The following is a 13,954-nucleotide window of genomic DNA, read 5'->3' as shown; positions in this document are numbered from 1 at the left end:
GGCGTAGCCCAATGGGAGGGGCGTGGCCTAGCAGGAAGGGGCGGGGCTCCGGCTGCGGCGCGTCCGGGGTGCGCGGCGGTGCACGTGGGTGGGGGTGCTCCCGCTTTGCCCCTCGGTCCCCGTAGCGCTGCCCCGTCTCGGCCGTGCCCGGTGGAGGTCGGACCCGGTCCCGGAGGACCGAAAAGCTTAAAACCAACCACTAGGGCTGTGAACCGGTAGCCGTGCTCCGGGAGGAGACCTCGGTGCCGGCAGCGGGCGGGGTCAGAGAGTAAACGGGAACCCCCGGGGGCAGCGGGGACACGGCCCGGTATATATATATACATATATATGTGTGCGTGTGTTGGGAGGGGGATACAGCCCTGGGCGCTCCACCCGTCCCTCCCGGCGCTCCTCTCGTTTCGATTTCGTTTCCCGGAAGGATCTCGCCGAAGCCGCAGCGGGGCAGCGCCGAGCGGCGGGGGGCGGCGGGGATGCAGGTAAGAGCCGCCCGCCCCCGGCTGGGGCACCCGGGGACCCCCTTCCCAGCGGACCCCTCCCGGAGCGGAGCAGCGGAGCCGCTCGTGCTCAGCACCGGGCTCCGCGCTGCCCTTTTACGCCGCTCTCCTCCCGAGCTCCGGCTCCGGAACCTCCCAGGCGAACCGAGCAAATGCCATCACAGAAACACGCCCGAAAATAGCGAAGGAGGAAACAAAACGCCGCCAGATCGACTCTGATAAAATCGGGGCAAAGTTACCGAAGTTAAGAATGTGTCGGTTATGCCCTAGAAACCTTTAGGAGCAAGAGGAGTATTAAGCATTTGGAATTTTTACACTAAATCTCTTGTTATTAGCCATGCCAATGGAAGAAAATGACAGTCCCTTCATTAGAGGAGTTCTAGGCAGAATGCATTGCTAGTTCCCCTTGCTTTTATATTCCTGTAGCTTGCTGCATAGAATGAATCCAAAACACGATTTGCATTGCTGCAAAGCCTCTATAAAGACTTTATCCTGCTGGATTTGCTCTGGTTTCCTCCTGCGATCTCACGCAGCTGCTCGCTTTGCTAAAAACCAAAACCTGGACACAACAGCTAAGCTGCAATGTAACCGCCACCAGAAAACTTGCTAACACTTGCCCTTCTGGTGAAGAAAGTGAAGAAGTTTGAGAGTGATTCAGCCCTTTCTGATCTTTCTTACGAAGAGACCAAGCGGTAGCAGTAGTTCCTCATTGCCATCCGTCAGCAATGTCGGAATATGAAGCACGTCACCAGTGGAAAGAACTCTGGTGACATTCATCCTTCCCCCACGCTTTGACCGAATGCTGCCTGGGGCTCAGCTTATGTCCCCCCCGTGCTCCATCTTTAGGGTCAGCACCTTAGGTGCCACCGCCTTTGCACTGAGGCCATAGCCAAGCTCCGCTGCCTGCTCTCAGTGCACGCTGTGATTTTCTCCACCCCTGGTTCACTTTAGGGCTCAGCTCCCCCCACACCCCATAGAAGGGTGCTGGCTGTGTTACCCCTTCCCCCCCCAGAAATCTTCCCAAGGGCATATGGAAATGCTTGGAGGCAGCTGCTTTAAAAAACACCACTTGCAGGCAAAACTGTTAATTTTCCAGAGAATGAAGCCAAGCAATCGCCAGGATTCATGTTAATAGACTTTAAAGGGGAACCGTTATCCACTTGGCTGCCAGTAATATGTCAGGATGTGGATGGAGCTGCAAGCAGGACCTGAGCTCCACGCCGGCTCATGCCCAGGGGCAGTGTCAGGGGCAGAAAGAAAAGGGAAGAAAGAGGGTGGGGTTCTCTGGCTCCTGTCTGGGGCAACCCGAGGATGGTGAGGATCTAGAGCAAGAGCGCAGACAGCTCGTCACAGCACGGGGAAGTCAGCTCACCCCGGTGCAGGTGTCTCCAATTCCAGGGCAGGGCAGCCCGGAATTTCCATCCATCGATGCGTTTAATCTCTTTTCCCCAGGGTGAAGTGACACTCGGCTCTTCCAGCTCGGTGGCTGCGGCTTCGCTCCCACCCCGGGGCAGGCACACCCCAGCCGGCGAGGGGCACGGCTTGGCACTGCCCGGCAGGCTGAGTGAGTGGGGTGGGTGCTGCTCAGTGGGGCTCCTGCAGCTGGGATGGGGTGGCTGCAGGGGGCCATTCCCTGCATGAGGGTGTAAGGTGGGCTGGTCACCGTGGCTCGCTTTCTTTGCGGTGTTTTGGTCCCCATAGAGGGGAAGGGTGGTGATGGAGACCACTGTCCCACTACACAGGGTTTAGGGGTGCAGACTGAGCTGTTTCAGGGGCTGCCGCTGCTTTCAGGAATCCAGCCCTCGCTGTGGAGCAAGGACGATGTCATCCACTGGCTCAGGTGGGCAGAGAGAGAGTATTCCCTTCAGCAAACGGACGAAAGCAAGTTTGAAATGAACGGCAAAGCCCTGTGCATCCTCACCAAGGACGACTTCAGATTCCGCGCTCCTGGCTCAGGTTTGGTGAGGCAGAAGGGAGTTACAAGGACCAGGTCCATCCCAGGCTGTGGTCTGCTGCGGGAGGGGTGGGTTGGTGCTGGAGACCAGCAAAACCCTCTTACAGGTTGCACGCTCTTTGGGATGGGGGGTAAGGTCTTAGTCTGCGAGTACTGCAGCAATACAAGCAGCAAAAGCACCTGAGCTCGCTTTCCTTCCCCGCAGGCGACGTGTTGTACGAGTTGTTCCAGTACATTAAGACTCAGAGGACAGCTCTGATGTACAGCCCTTTGCTGAATTCACCCTTCCAAGAGGCCAAGAGCACGGGGGAAGGTATGGTGGGCATGGTGCCTGTCCGCGTGGCACAGTGCCTGCCCTCGGCTGCGGCACGCAGCTGGGGTTTGCCAGCTGAACCCATCCCGCAGTCCCTAAGCAAAGCTTATTTCAGGGCTCTGGAAGATGTCCCGGGACCCATCTCAGTGCAGCACGAGGATTTCCCTTGCAGGGATGGGCGGTGGTGCAGAGGCTGCCCTGGTTGCTCCCTCCCCCTGCCTGGGGCACACTGAGCTGTCCCCATCCCGCAGCCGCCACGAGCCCCTGAACCTCTCCCATCCCAGCACTGAGGGTGGCTGCAGGGCAGACCCCATCTGCTCTTTTCCTGCAGCCCCATCAGCACCAGTGAATGGGAAAATAGCAGGTGAACATTATTATTTTTTTTTTTTTGTCCTGTTTCCTTGGGGAAATGGGATTGTGCTTCATCCTGTCTGCCCACCTGTCTCCTTCTATTTATTCAGTCAGTGCGTACTTCTCTGCCTCAGTTTCCCCACCCAAAGAAGCGTAGTTCACACGGACACTTTGAGATGCAGAAATAAAACCTCTGCACATGAGCTCCAGGCTCTTCTTGTATTTACACTTCCCACTAACGTGTTTTCTGTATACATCATTATTTTCTGTATACATCATTATTGCTAACGCCCTGTCACTGGCCGACCTTCACTGGAGCCGTAGTGGGAGCTCTGTGATGTTTCCTGTGTGCTCAGACTGCAGGCTGCTGTGGGATTACATCTACCAGCTCCTGTCCGACAGCCGCTATGAGCCCTACATCAAGTGGGAGGACGAGGAGGCCAAGGTCTTCCGCATCGTTAACCCCAATGGACTTGCCCATCTCTGGGGGAACCACAAGGTAAATGCGGCTGAGGGAGGTGTTAGCCCCAGAAACCGTGGTAGCTGTGGGTCTAGAAGCAAACGTGGGCTGCAGACCCGTGCCAAGGCTTGCACTGTTCAGGCAGCCACCCTGCTAGTGCTGCTGCAGGTCCAGGCCAGGGGTGGGTGCTTGCTTTGGCTCAGCGCCCCGAGTTCTTTTCTCCTTCCAGAACCGGATGAACATGACGTACGAGAAGATGTCCCGAGCGCTCAGGCATTACTACAAGCTTAACATCATCAAAAGGGAGCCGGGGCAGAAGCTGCTGTTCAGGTGAGCTGAAGAAAATCAGAGAAGCAAGTGTGGATAGGGCATGGGAAGGTGCTGGGCTCCAGGTGTTGGCAGCTGGATCCCTGACGGGCCAGAGCTGAGCTGAAATTGCAGCATCTTGGCCGTGTGTTTGGGGAAAAGCATGGGAATGTGGATCTGAAGCCCACCTATGGACAGAAGAGGTGGAGATAAGATGTGAGCTCCCTGTTTCCAGTGCTGGCTGCTTCTCTGGGACTACCCTGAGCTTAAAATACCGGTGCTGGGCTGACGTGTGCCATGCTTTATCACTGAGGGGTTGCATCTGTGCATCCTGAGGGCAAAGCAAGAGCTCTCCAGCAAGCTCCAGAGCTCAGCTCAGGGCAGGGGGCTCCAGCGTTCTCAGCCTGCTTTGCGCAGGCGCTTAGAGAATGACTAAAAACAACTTGCAGATTTCTGAAGAGTCCCGGGGAGATCATCCAGGAGAAATCCTGCAGGCTGGAGCAGCTGGAAAACGAGGAGCACGAGGAGCTCAGGGAAGAGCCCCTGGAGGATTCAGCGCAGGAAACCACGGAGGGTTGTGTTTGCAGCGCTGCGCGGGGGGACTTGTGCTCTGCTGGGAAGTGCCAGCACCTCCTGCTCTCTGCACAGGAGGCGGCAGGGGGGGTCCTGGATTCCAAAACTTGCCTTGAGCCAAAGCTGTGATGCCTCTAGGGCTCAAAGTTGCTGGTAAAAGACTGCTTGGATGTTACAGCACGATGAGCACGCACGCGGGGTCACTGCAGCTCTGAACCGGAGATGTTCCCCTGACCCCAGAGGGGACAGATGTGCTGTGCACTGCGATCTGTCTCCTGTGGAGCTGTCATTAAGGGTGGGGTTGTGCTGAAGGATCGGTCTGGAGCTTCAGGCTGTGCAGATGTGTCCCACTGGGTCTTGTTTAAATTCCTGTCACTCCTTTTAATCACGCTTTGTGTAACCAGATGGCTAAATAACGTGACACGAAACAGGCCAGTACTGAATGTGACCTCCTTTGTTATCAGATGTGTTATTTACTTTGAGGATGAAGTAGCCATACCTGCAGCCCCAGGTATTGGTGGCGAGTTCCTCCAAATGGGTTCCTCCGGAATTACTTTACATCCATTATCTGAAGCCTGAAGCTGCTGGTGGGCTGCACCCAGCAGGAGATGGTTGGGGAAACATCCCTGCTCCAACACAGCGCATCTCCTGCAAGGTTTCACTTCCAGAAAAAAACAGCAGCTTGTCAGCAAAACACAGCGCTGGGCAAGTATAGCAGGGGCAGAGGGATGTGGGGAGCTCTGCTGGGGTGAAGGAGCGCTGCCTCAGAGCCTTGGTGAGGTGCTGGTAGGGAGGGATGCCAAAATTTCTGCTAGGAGCAAAAGCCAGAGGTCACCCAGCACCAGCCAAGCTGCTCCAGGGGTGCTCCTCTCCCATCCTGGCTGTGTGTCACTGCTGGGATAGATGCACACTCATGGGTGCCTTTTTCCTGATTGCTCTCCTAACGTGACATCCCATCTGCTTTCTTGCCATGGAAGCAGCTCTGGTGACTCCTGAGCAGCCCATGGTTCCCCAAGCTGGCATGGGTGGCTTTGCTGGAGCTGGTGGTGACCCCGGCACACGTGGGCAGTGTGCGTGCAGCCGCCTTCCACCTGTTCCTCCAACGATGACTAAGGATCCCGTTGGACTTGGATGGGGATTTCTTCCCGAGCTTGGGAAGCTGCCGAATGCACTCAGCCCTCCTTGAGCTGCGCCGTGCTCTGGAGCGATCTCGGAAAGCAAAAAGCAAAGGGCACTTTTGCAAGGATGAGCTGTGCAATGACAAACTCCTTCCCAGCTCCCAGGACGAGCTCGTGTCTGTCTATCCCAGGGCAACGCGGCCACTGCTCTTCCCACAGAGCGCGGAGGCGGGATGGCCATAAACACGCTGCTTTCCTGGAACATGACCCAGCCCTTTCAGTAAACAGCCCAGCAAGTGCCACCTGTGCTGGGGAACTCCATGTGTGCGTGTGGGCAGGGAGAGTGCACGGTGCTGGGGACTTCTGCTGCGGCTGCGGTCCAAGGGTGGTGGCATGCAGGTAGGGGTCCCATGCTCCGTCCATGCACCAGTGCCCACCAGCATCTTGGACCAGAGGCTTCCATTGAAGCCATGCAGGTGCCATGCGATGGCTGCGCTCTCTTTTCAGCCCATCCTGGGAGAAGTGGCTGCTTCCAGCTCCAGTGTCTTGGTTCAGATCTGAACTGCAGATATTTTTGTGCCCAAGGCTCAGAGGGACCTTTGTGTTTGGTGTCCTCACAATTAAAATGCGGCACCTGCTTGGGTCAGCCACACAGAATCATAGAATCATTAAGGTTGGAAAAGACCATTAAGATCATTCAGTCCAACCATTGACCTATCCCCACCGTGCCCACTGACCAAGTCCCTCAGTGCCACATCTCCGTGGTTCTGGAGCACCTCCAGGGACAGTGACTCCCCCACCTCCCTGCGCAAACCACGGAATGGAGTCGTATAATAGAATCATAGAACAGACCCACAAGGATCATCATCTCCAACCCACACCAGACCACCCCAAATCAATCCCTGTGCACCAGAGGAGGTTCACACTGGACACGAGGAACAATCTCTTTACTATAAGGGTGGAACAGGCCTCCTAGAGAGGTGGCTGAAGCCCTGTGCTTGTCATTGTTCAAGAGGCATCTGGACAACACCTTTGATTATGTGCTTTAGATTTGGTTATCCCTCAATAAGCTGCCTTGGGCAGCGCACCTTCAGGCTACATCCAGAAAAGCAGGAAAGCCTGGAAGAGGCCATAAGTCAATGCTGATCCCCATGCAGCCATGAGAGCTCCTCCACCAACAGGGATGGTGTTTAGACTCAGCCTGGATGATCTGCAAACAGGAGGTGGCTGAACCGTGCTCCGTTCCCAGAGTGATGTGGCTGTTGGTTAGGTGAACATTGCAGAGAAAAAAAGCAGGCTTAAGTTGGTTGTGAAAGTTCTTATCGCTCATTGTGGTCATGTGCTACTTAGGCTCCCCGTGCACGGGTTGTTTACCAGCAGCAGGTGGGGATGCTGAAAAACAGAGCTGGGTATTTCCTAATCAATAGCAGACTGACTCATCAGCGTTAAGGAGAAGTGGAGGGAAATGGGCTACGTCTCTTCAAGCAATAGGAAATTACGACCCAGAGAAACGGTAGAAAGAGATCGAAAGGAAATAATCCTGGAGCCATTGAACTGTGAGCTGGACCAGCTATCAGGATATCACCTGTCATCCAGGATGGTTCAGGGCAGCGTGTCATCCACGCTGAAAACTGGAGAAAACGAAAGCTGGAGAAAAAGAAGCATTGCTCACATGGAAACCCCGCAGGGCTTTCCAAAATTGACGTGCCAGCCGCTGCACAGGTCGCTGCCACCGCCCAGCAAATGCATCCGTGTCCAGCACCGCGCAAGGTGCAGTGCGAGGTATTGCCATCAGATGGCAAAGTAGCAATGAGGATGGCAGGCAGCGTCCTGCAGGAGGAAGCAATGGACGCAGGTGGATGTGGTGTAAGCGAGGCAGGGGAGTTGGAACCTGGTGAGCTCTCTGGTCCCTTCCGACCCAACCCATTCTATGGTTCTGTGAAGGAGGTCCCGTTTCATGTTTTAGGGTGGGCCTCAAGGGCCCCAGGGGGGGTTGCAAGGATGTTGCAGCCCGACCATGTCTGTATGTGCCCCCCATGCCCACTTTCCCGAGTGGGGTGGCAGCGGGGAGCCCCGGTTGCTGCGCTGAGGCCCCATTTCCCCGAGACACTGTGGTTTCTTCGTACAGGAACAGCGCGGCAAAGCCTCCACGGGTCATCAGCCCGTAAGAGATAAAAAGAAATAAACAAAAACTAGCAAGCGGCGGGCTCAGATAGCTGGTTCCAAGGTGCACCAGGTGACACGGATGCTTTACGCTGTTTTGCAGCCGGTTATCACAAGGAAATGTTTTTCCCTTCTACTGAAACTCACGCACGGCAGTTCCCACGCGGAAGTGCCGTCCCGGGTGCTAAAAATAGGGCTGAGTCAGCGGCCTCGGCGGGTATAAAGAGGGTGGGTATAAAGCCGGGGGGGCCGGGGCTCCCCGAGCTCAGTGCTGAGGAGCTGACCTCGACGTAAGCCCAGAAGAGCAGAAATCCCAATGGAGAGGTAAATACCAAAAGAGCAAATCCAGAATGATGAGCCCAACGGGACGGAGTCAGGCGGAGGACGGGGTTGTTGCTTTGCTGCGATTACGTTCGTGAGCGGTGCTCACACGGGTGGTCGGGTGGATTTGGTGTTGGCTTGGGTGGGTGAGAGTTGTCCTTTTGATTCGGGAAATGGCCAAGCTGCGGTGGGCAGATGCGTGCTGAGTGTGCCCATCCCTGCAAGCGGCTCCGGGCTCTGCGTGGCTCAGCCTATAGGTTTTGCCGTTGGCTTCCTGCGCTCTGCTCAGCAATGGAAGCAAACTGCTTTGGGTCTGGCCCTCTGGAGGGTGCAGAGCCACTGCATGGCACAGCTGTGGCTGGTTTGGGTTTTGTTGCTGTGGTCGGCTTTTTTAGCAGTGCATGCTTCAAGGAGAGGTGCTCGAAGGCCTGGGGTCAGGGGCTGTGTAATTTTTCCTTTAGCACGGTGCTGCGTTGTGATGGGAAGACGCAGCGCTGCCGTATCCCCGTTACACCTGTGCAAACCCGGCAGCCCCTTTGGGACCGGCTGAGTTCATCCTCTCTGCGCAGTTTCACTTCTTCCATTAGCAGTGTCTACACCCCATCATAAAACCCTAACCGTGCAGCCGACATGGATAAACACTATAAAAGGGGTTGATCATTTACCAAGGATGGATACACCCTTGGACACCCCAAACACCCTCAGCTTGCAGTCAAAACAGCGGCGGTTTCCATCGCGGCCAACCCACCCACGCTGCGTCCTCGGGAAAGCAAACACGGGGCTGAAAATGTCGTTTTCCTCCGCAGCAAAACGCGGGTTGTGCCCGCGGAGCAGCAGCGATGGGACGCGGCGTGGCAGCCGTCGGGATCCATCCTCTCGCTGGACAGGCAAGGGGCCAAGAAAGTGCTGGAGATCTACGTCAGGCGCTCATTGAGCTGCTGCGAGAACACGCAGGCGGCCAAGGAAAGGCTTCAGGAGAGAGCCAGGGCGCGAGGGAGGAAGGCAGCCGGGCTGCAAAGGTCAGAGAGCGACTTCGGCAAGTATTCGCACGCCAAGCGCAGCCCGAAGAAGGAGCAGGAGGAGGCAGCCAAGGAGCTGGGGCTGGAGGAGGATGTGGTTGAGGAGAGCAAAGCGTTGGCTCCTGGGGAGGATCCCAAAGCGGAGCCGGAACCCAAGAGGAAAAGCACAAAGAGCCCTCCCCAGGGCAAGGCCCAGCGCACCTGGTTCAAGAGCTTCTTAAATCTGCTCTTCAAGAAGAGTCCCGAGGAGCAGAAGGAAAACACGGGGCAAAAGACGAAGGAAAAAGATGCCAGAACTCCTTACAGCAGCAAAACAGAAGGGGCCAGGAGACCCAGAGCCGACACCACCACGTCCCCAACACTGGGCAAAGCCCCCAGGAGGAGACCCAGCCTCAAGAAGGTCTTCTCCTTCAAGAAGCATGCGGAGGAGGAGTGTGGGGAGGTGGGGGCCAGGGCCAAGCGCCCCGGCTGCCTCCCCCTGCGGCACGTCCTTGCGTCCAGCCCCCCAGGTACGAGCCCTTCACCAGCAGGACCTCACCCGGGGTTTGGGAGTGCTGGCTCCTAACCCTATCCAAGCATCGCCCTCTTGTTGCTTTGTGGAGCACTGGGGTTGGTTTGGGAGCTCCCGTCTTGACTCGCTGTCCCAGGAAAGGGTCAATTTTGCGTGAGCTGGAAGATTCCCATGGGTGAGGAGCACAAGCGTGCATCATTACCGTGACTCGTGATGCAGCAAGTTACTGCACGCTGCTCCAGGGCCATTACCCGTGCACAGAATTTAATGTGCACAGGTTTTCCCCCTGCAGCAAAAAAAAGTTCACCCTAGCTTAGTTTCAATCTGCATTTGAGCCCGGAGATTGAATCTGGAACCACCCAAGGGCCATCCCCTGCTGCACTTGTTTTGCTGCAGGGAAGGGTGGAACCACCGTGGCAGCGGCACCTGTGGGAGATCTTTGTCCCTGCCCCGAGCCCTTCCTAAAGGCCAACAGGGGAGGCGATGCCAGGACCCTGGGTATGACTGTGTGCTCTTCCCCCTACAGAGGCCGAGCAGCCGGAGGGTTACTACGCGCGGGTCTCGGAGGAAGTCGGGCTGATCGTGCAGGGCAGCGGGGAGAGCAAGGCCCAGCAGCCGCCGGGGCCAACCTGCACCGATGGAGTCGGTGAGTGCTGCACTTTGGTATTGAAAACATTCTGCTGTGGAATTTGTGCCCGTGCAGAGCCTGCGTGGGACTCACCAATGCCAAGAGCCATAGGGAACCACTGGGGGGATTTACAGCATCAGGGCTTGGTCTGGGGAGAGATAAACCCAAAGGCTGGGGGCAGTTCTTGCAGGCAAAGCGCTCAGCCACAGGCTGAGATGGGTTTTATGGGGATGGAGGGTGACATGTGTTGCTTGGGGGATACTTAGGGGGGCAAAGCAGCCGTGCTGCCCTGAGAGGACCTGAGGACGGGGCTTGTGGATGGGGCTGGAGGTGACGTGGGGTGGCTGTGCTCTCTCTGCAGACGAAGCCATCAGAGAAATCGTGGCCCTGCTGCAGGAAGCCGGAGACAAGCTGGACAGGCAGGTGAGAGCCCGCGGTCGGTGGGAATGGGGCCGGGGGAACCCGTGCTCTGACACGGTGCAACGCCTCCGGCTGGAGACGCTCGGTGAAATCAAGGAAATGGTGCCCTCGAATTCCCCGCCGGGGCGTGATCCTGCCTGCCCTTCTCCATCTGCAATCCCCGTGAGATCTGAAGGCGTCAACCCGAGGCTGACGCGCCGCATTGTTTGCCCTCCGTGAGCGCATTCCTTTGCTTCTTCAACAGGTGAGGGAAGACGCGCGGCTGCGGACGTTCTTCAGAGACATGTCCTACAGCTCCTTCAAGAACCTGGCCGATGCCTACGTCCGCCGGGAGATGACGGCCAGCCGACCCAACGTCAACCCCCAGGAGATCCAGTTCGCCTTCACCGTGCACCTCACCGCCAAAGTGGCCGGCATCTGCAACCAGGCCGTGAACAGGATCATGGGCTTCGGCACCCGCTACCTGGAAGATTCGTTTGCGCCCTTGTCCTACAGCAAGGTCCTCCAGGTAAGGAGGAGGAGCTGGGAGCAGCGAGCTAGGGCAGAGGATGGGATGGGGATGTGATGGGATGGGGGTGTGATGGGATGGGGGTGGGATGGGATGGGGATGTGATGGGATGGGGGTGTGATGGGTTGGGGGTGTGATGGGATGGGGGTGTGATGGGATGGGGGTGTGATGACAGCCAGGGTGGTCAGTCCGGATCATGCTGGGGGTGCTGGGACACGGGGACAAGTTCCTGGAGGCTGGGAGCCCTGTGGGACAGGTGTTCTCCAATGGGAGCGTGGCCATAAGAGAGGAGCCAAGGGCTGCAGAACTGCCCTGGGAGGGCAAAATGAAGGATGTACATGTTCTCACTCTGGAGAGCAGAAAGCTCAGGGGTGGGTCACTGCAGCATGGGCTCAGGAAGGGTCATCACAGCACGCTGGTACTTAAAGAGGACAAAGGCTCTTGGCAAGGGGAAAAGAAGGGTACGAGCTGCCCTGTGAGAAGTTCTGTCTTGAGATATAGGAATGAAGCTCTTCCTTGACCAGCATGGGAGACCCACAGCACCATCTGGTTTGAGAAGGGCCTCAATGCTGCTTCCTCCTCTCCCTGCAGGACAGAGCAAAGTTCAGCACAGACAACTGCGAGAGCCCGGACTGACGGTGCTGCTGCTGTGACCCCAACGACGCACATTAATGACAGGGACGCAGCCTCTATAGGTGGCCTGGATGTCCTGCGGGTTTGTGGATTTAAAATCCATGGAGGAAACCCACAGCAGTCGCCACGGTGGCACGATGGGGTGAAACCCCACCTGGCTGGGGGCAAAGGGCCTGAAAAGCCCACCTTTCTGAGGTCGCCCTAAATTTCCATGTTGGCCCTCGTCAGATGCACGTGTGGAGCCTCGTGGTTTGTTTGTGTGTGTGTACGTGTATTTATTTACCAACTTTTCTATACATATCTGTGAACGGAGGTTATAATTCCTCTAGCTTCTGCTGCCAGCCAAGGGTCCGGTTCAGAAAAAAAAACCATAAAACTCAAATAAATGGGTCCCTATGTGACATCCAGGCTTGTCTAAAGGCAGAGGAAATGTGTGTGCATGTTATACATGGATTAAAGTTTGCTTTGCTACAGCTGTTGTGAGCTTCTCTTCTCAAGCCAACTCAAAGTGACACCAAGTGGGTTTTACGGCAGATACATGGCGAGCTCCTGCCCTTCTTGTCTATTTATGGCCATTCCCTTTCCAGAAAAAGGAGATTTATTTATGAAAGCAGCTTGATCTGAAAGCAAGAGCCGGGGGAAGCTTGCTCCGAGTGTCCTAGAAGCTGCAATCGCTGCAGCTCCCTCCAGGACTGAGGGATTTGTAGCTGCCAGGGTCTCACCTATGAGATCTAAGAAGATGTGAAATGTCAAAGGGATTAAACCCTAATCGGGAGGAATGCTCGCAGCTAATCTTTATCCAGACCCCTAAGCAGGGCCCTGGATTAAGGCATTGCTCTTGGCTTGGGGCCGGAGCGGCCACAGCTCCTTGCTGGGTTTGGACTCAGCCTGGGGCAAAGGTCCCAACATTTGGGGCCATCAGCATGGTCGGGGTCAGCTGCTACATGGGGCTGAAGGGGACGGCCGTGGCTGGGGTCCATGCTGTGCCGGGGCACGGTTCTGCGTGGGCACCCCCTCACCCCCATCCCTGCCCCTGTAAAACCCCAGCTATCCCATCCTCATGTCCCCAGAATGAGCCGGGGAAGCAGAGCCCTTGCCAGAGAGAACATCCCTATGCGCACATCTCAATTCCTCACTCACAAAGTCATGGAGGAAACACTTCCAATCCACGCAAATCCTGCTCCTGCCCGGCGGTGCCAGCGCTGCGCTTCCCCTTGGCCATGTCCCAGCCCGGGGTGACATTTACTGCTGGAGAAACCGAAACCGCTCTCTCCTGTTTGCAGAGCAGCACCTGCCTGGCACACAGCGCCCGGGGCGATGCTGGGTGGGAGCGGGGCCGGGTGGTATCGGGGCAACGGGTCCACGAGCCCCAGGTGCTCTGCATCCATGGGCACGGGTCGGGGTCTGCATGGAGCAGATTTGGGGTTTGTCTCCGCTCCGTCTTCCCGCAGGACATCACTTCTGCAGGTGGGATGCACCCACCGGGCAAAGCACCAGTGAGAAAAATGAGTTTAATTCCCTATTCCCTTTTCCTGTACTTTTCCTGATGACAGCTGAACCAAATCTCCGCCTTCTGCGCTCATCGACGCCATGGGGAACAAGGGGCAAAACCTGTGCACAACCATCCCGTGGTCCCAAATTACACAGCCCCAAGGGGGATGAGGATTGGTGAGGCTCCTGTAGCCCAGATCCCTTCACCCAACCAACCTCAGCATCCTGGCTAAACCCCTTGGTTAAAAACCCAAGACCTCTCTTGCCCGTGGTCACTGAAGATATTAAAGGAGGCATTAAAGCAGGACAAGCTATTAGCCCTGGGGATTTTGAGAGGTTTCCAACTCTATCACCTTCATCCTGCCCTAAAGTCCCCGCTGTGCTTTCCAACAGGCAATCGCCTCTCCCGAAAATCCCCATGGGCCATATGGGCGCTGATCTGCCCGGGTGAGCGCTGCCACGCGGGGCTTCTCCCATCTGCACGCCTGGGACAGCGCTGCCCGACTCATCAGTCCCCACTAATCCAGCTCTTCTGGGTGCCAGGAGGGGGGAGGGCGGCTTAGAAAATCAGCCCGGCACTTAAGGAGGCAATTAATGCCCAATTCGCTGTCACTAAGAGGATGATGACAAGGTTTCATCTCACGGGAGCGTGGCGCTTGGCCAAGGAGCATTCTGTCCATGGGGATGCTGG

At 56.6% G+C, this 13,954-nt stretch overlaps 2 protein-coding genes across 6 annotated transcripts; both read left to right on the top strand.

Annotated features, from left to right (window-relative positions):
* ETV7 (ETS variant 7) lies at positions 23-4,899 on the top strand. 5 transcript variants are annotated; one of them, XM_021376934.1, is made up of 8 exons: positions 23-476; positions 1,947-2,058; positions 2,286-2,450; positions 2,654-2,761; positions 2,877-3,125; positions 3,469-3,611; positions 3,802-3,902; positions 4,328-4,899. In XM_021376934.1, exons 1-8 carry the CDS (start codon positions 471-473, stop codon positions 4,578-4,580), a joined length of 1,137 nt encoding a protein of 378 aa, XP_021232609.1. In that variant the 5' UTR covers positions 23-470; the 3' UTR covers positions 4,581-4,899. The 5 variants fall into 5 exon arrangements, with proteins under 5 accessions (XP_021232609.1, XP_021232608.1, XP_021232611.1 ...); XM_021376933.1 differs by having other exon boundaries at positions 1,947-2,067; XM_021376936.1 differs by lacking the exon at positions 1,947-2,058.
* Positions 7,973-12,270, top strand: LOC110388077 (apoptosis facilitator Bcl-2-like protein 14). Its single transcript, XM_021376931.1, has 6 exons — positions 7,973-8,056; positions 8,860-9,581; positions 10,110-10,229; positions 10,573-10,634; positions 10,876-11,139; positions 11,731-12,270. The coding sequence occupies exons 1-6, from the start codon at positions 8,049-8,051 to the stop codon at positions 11,773-11,775; spliced, it is 1,221 nt and encodes a 406-aa protein (XP_021232606.1). The 5' UTR covers positions 7,973-8,048; the 3' UTR covers positions 11,776-12,270.

The sequence above is a fragment of the Numida meleagris genome, chromosome 25 (assembly GCF_002078875.1).
Source record: "Numida meleagris isolate 19003 breed g44 Domestic line chromosome 25, NumMel1.0, whole genome shotgun sequence".
Taxonomy (NCBI): domain Eukaryota; kingdom Metazoa; phylum Chordata; class Aves; order Galliformes; family Numididae; genus Numida; species Numida meleagris.
Note: the sequence above shows the minus strand (reverse complement) of the source record. Positions and strands in the feature narration are given on the sequence as shown.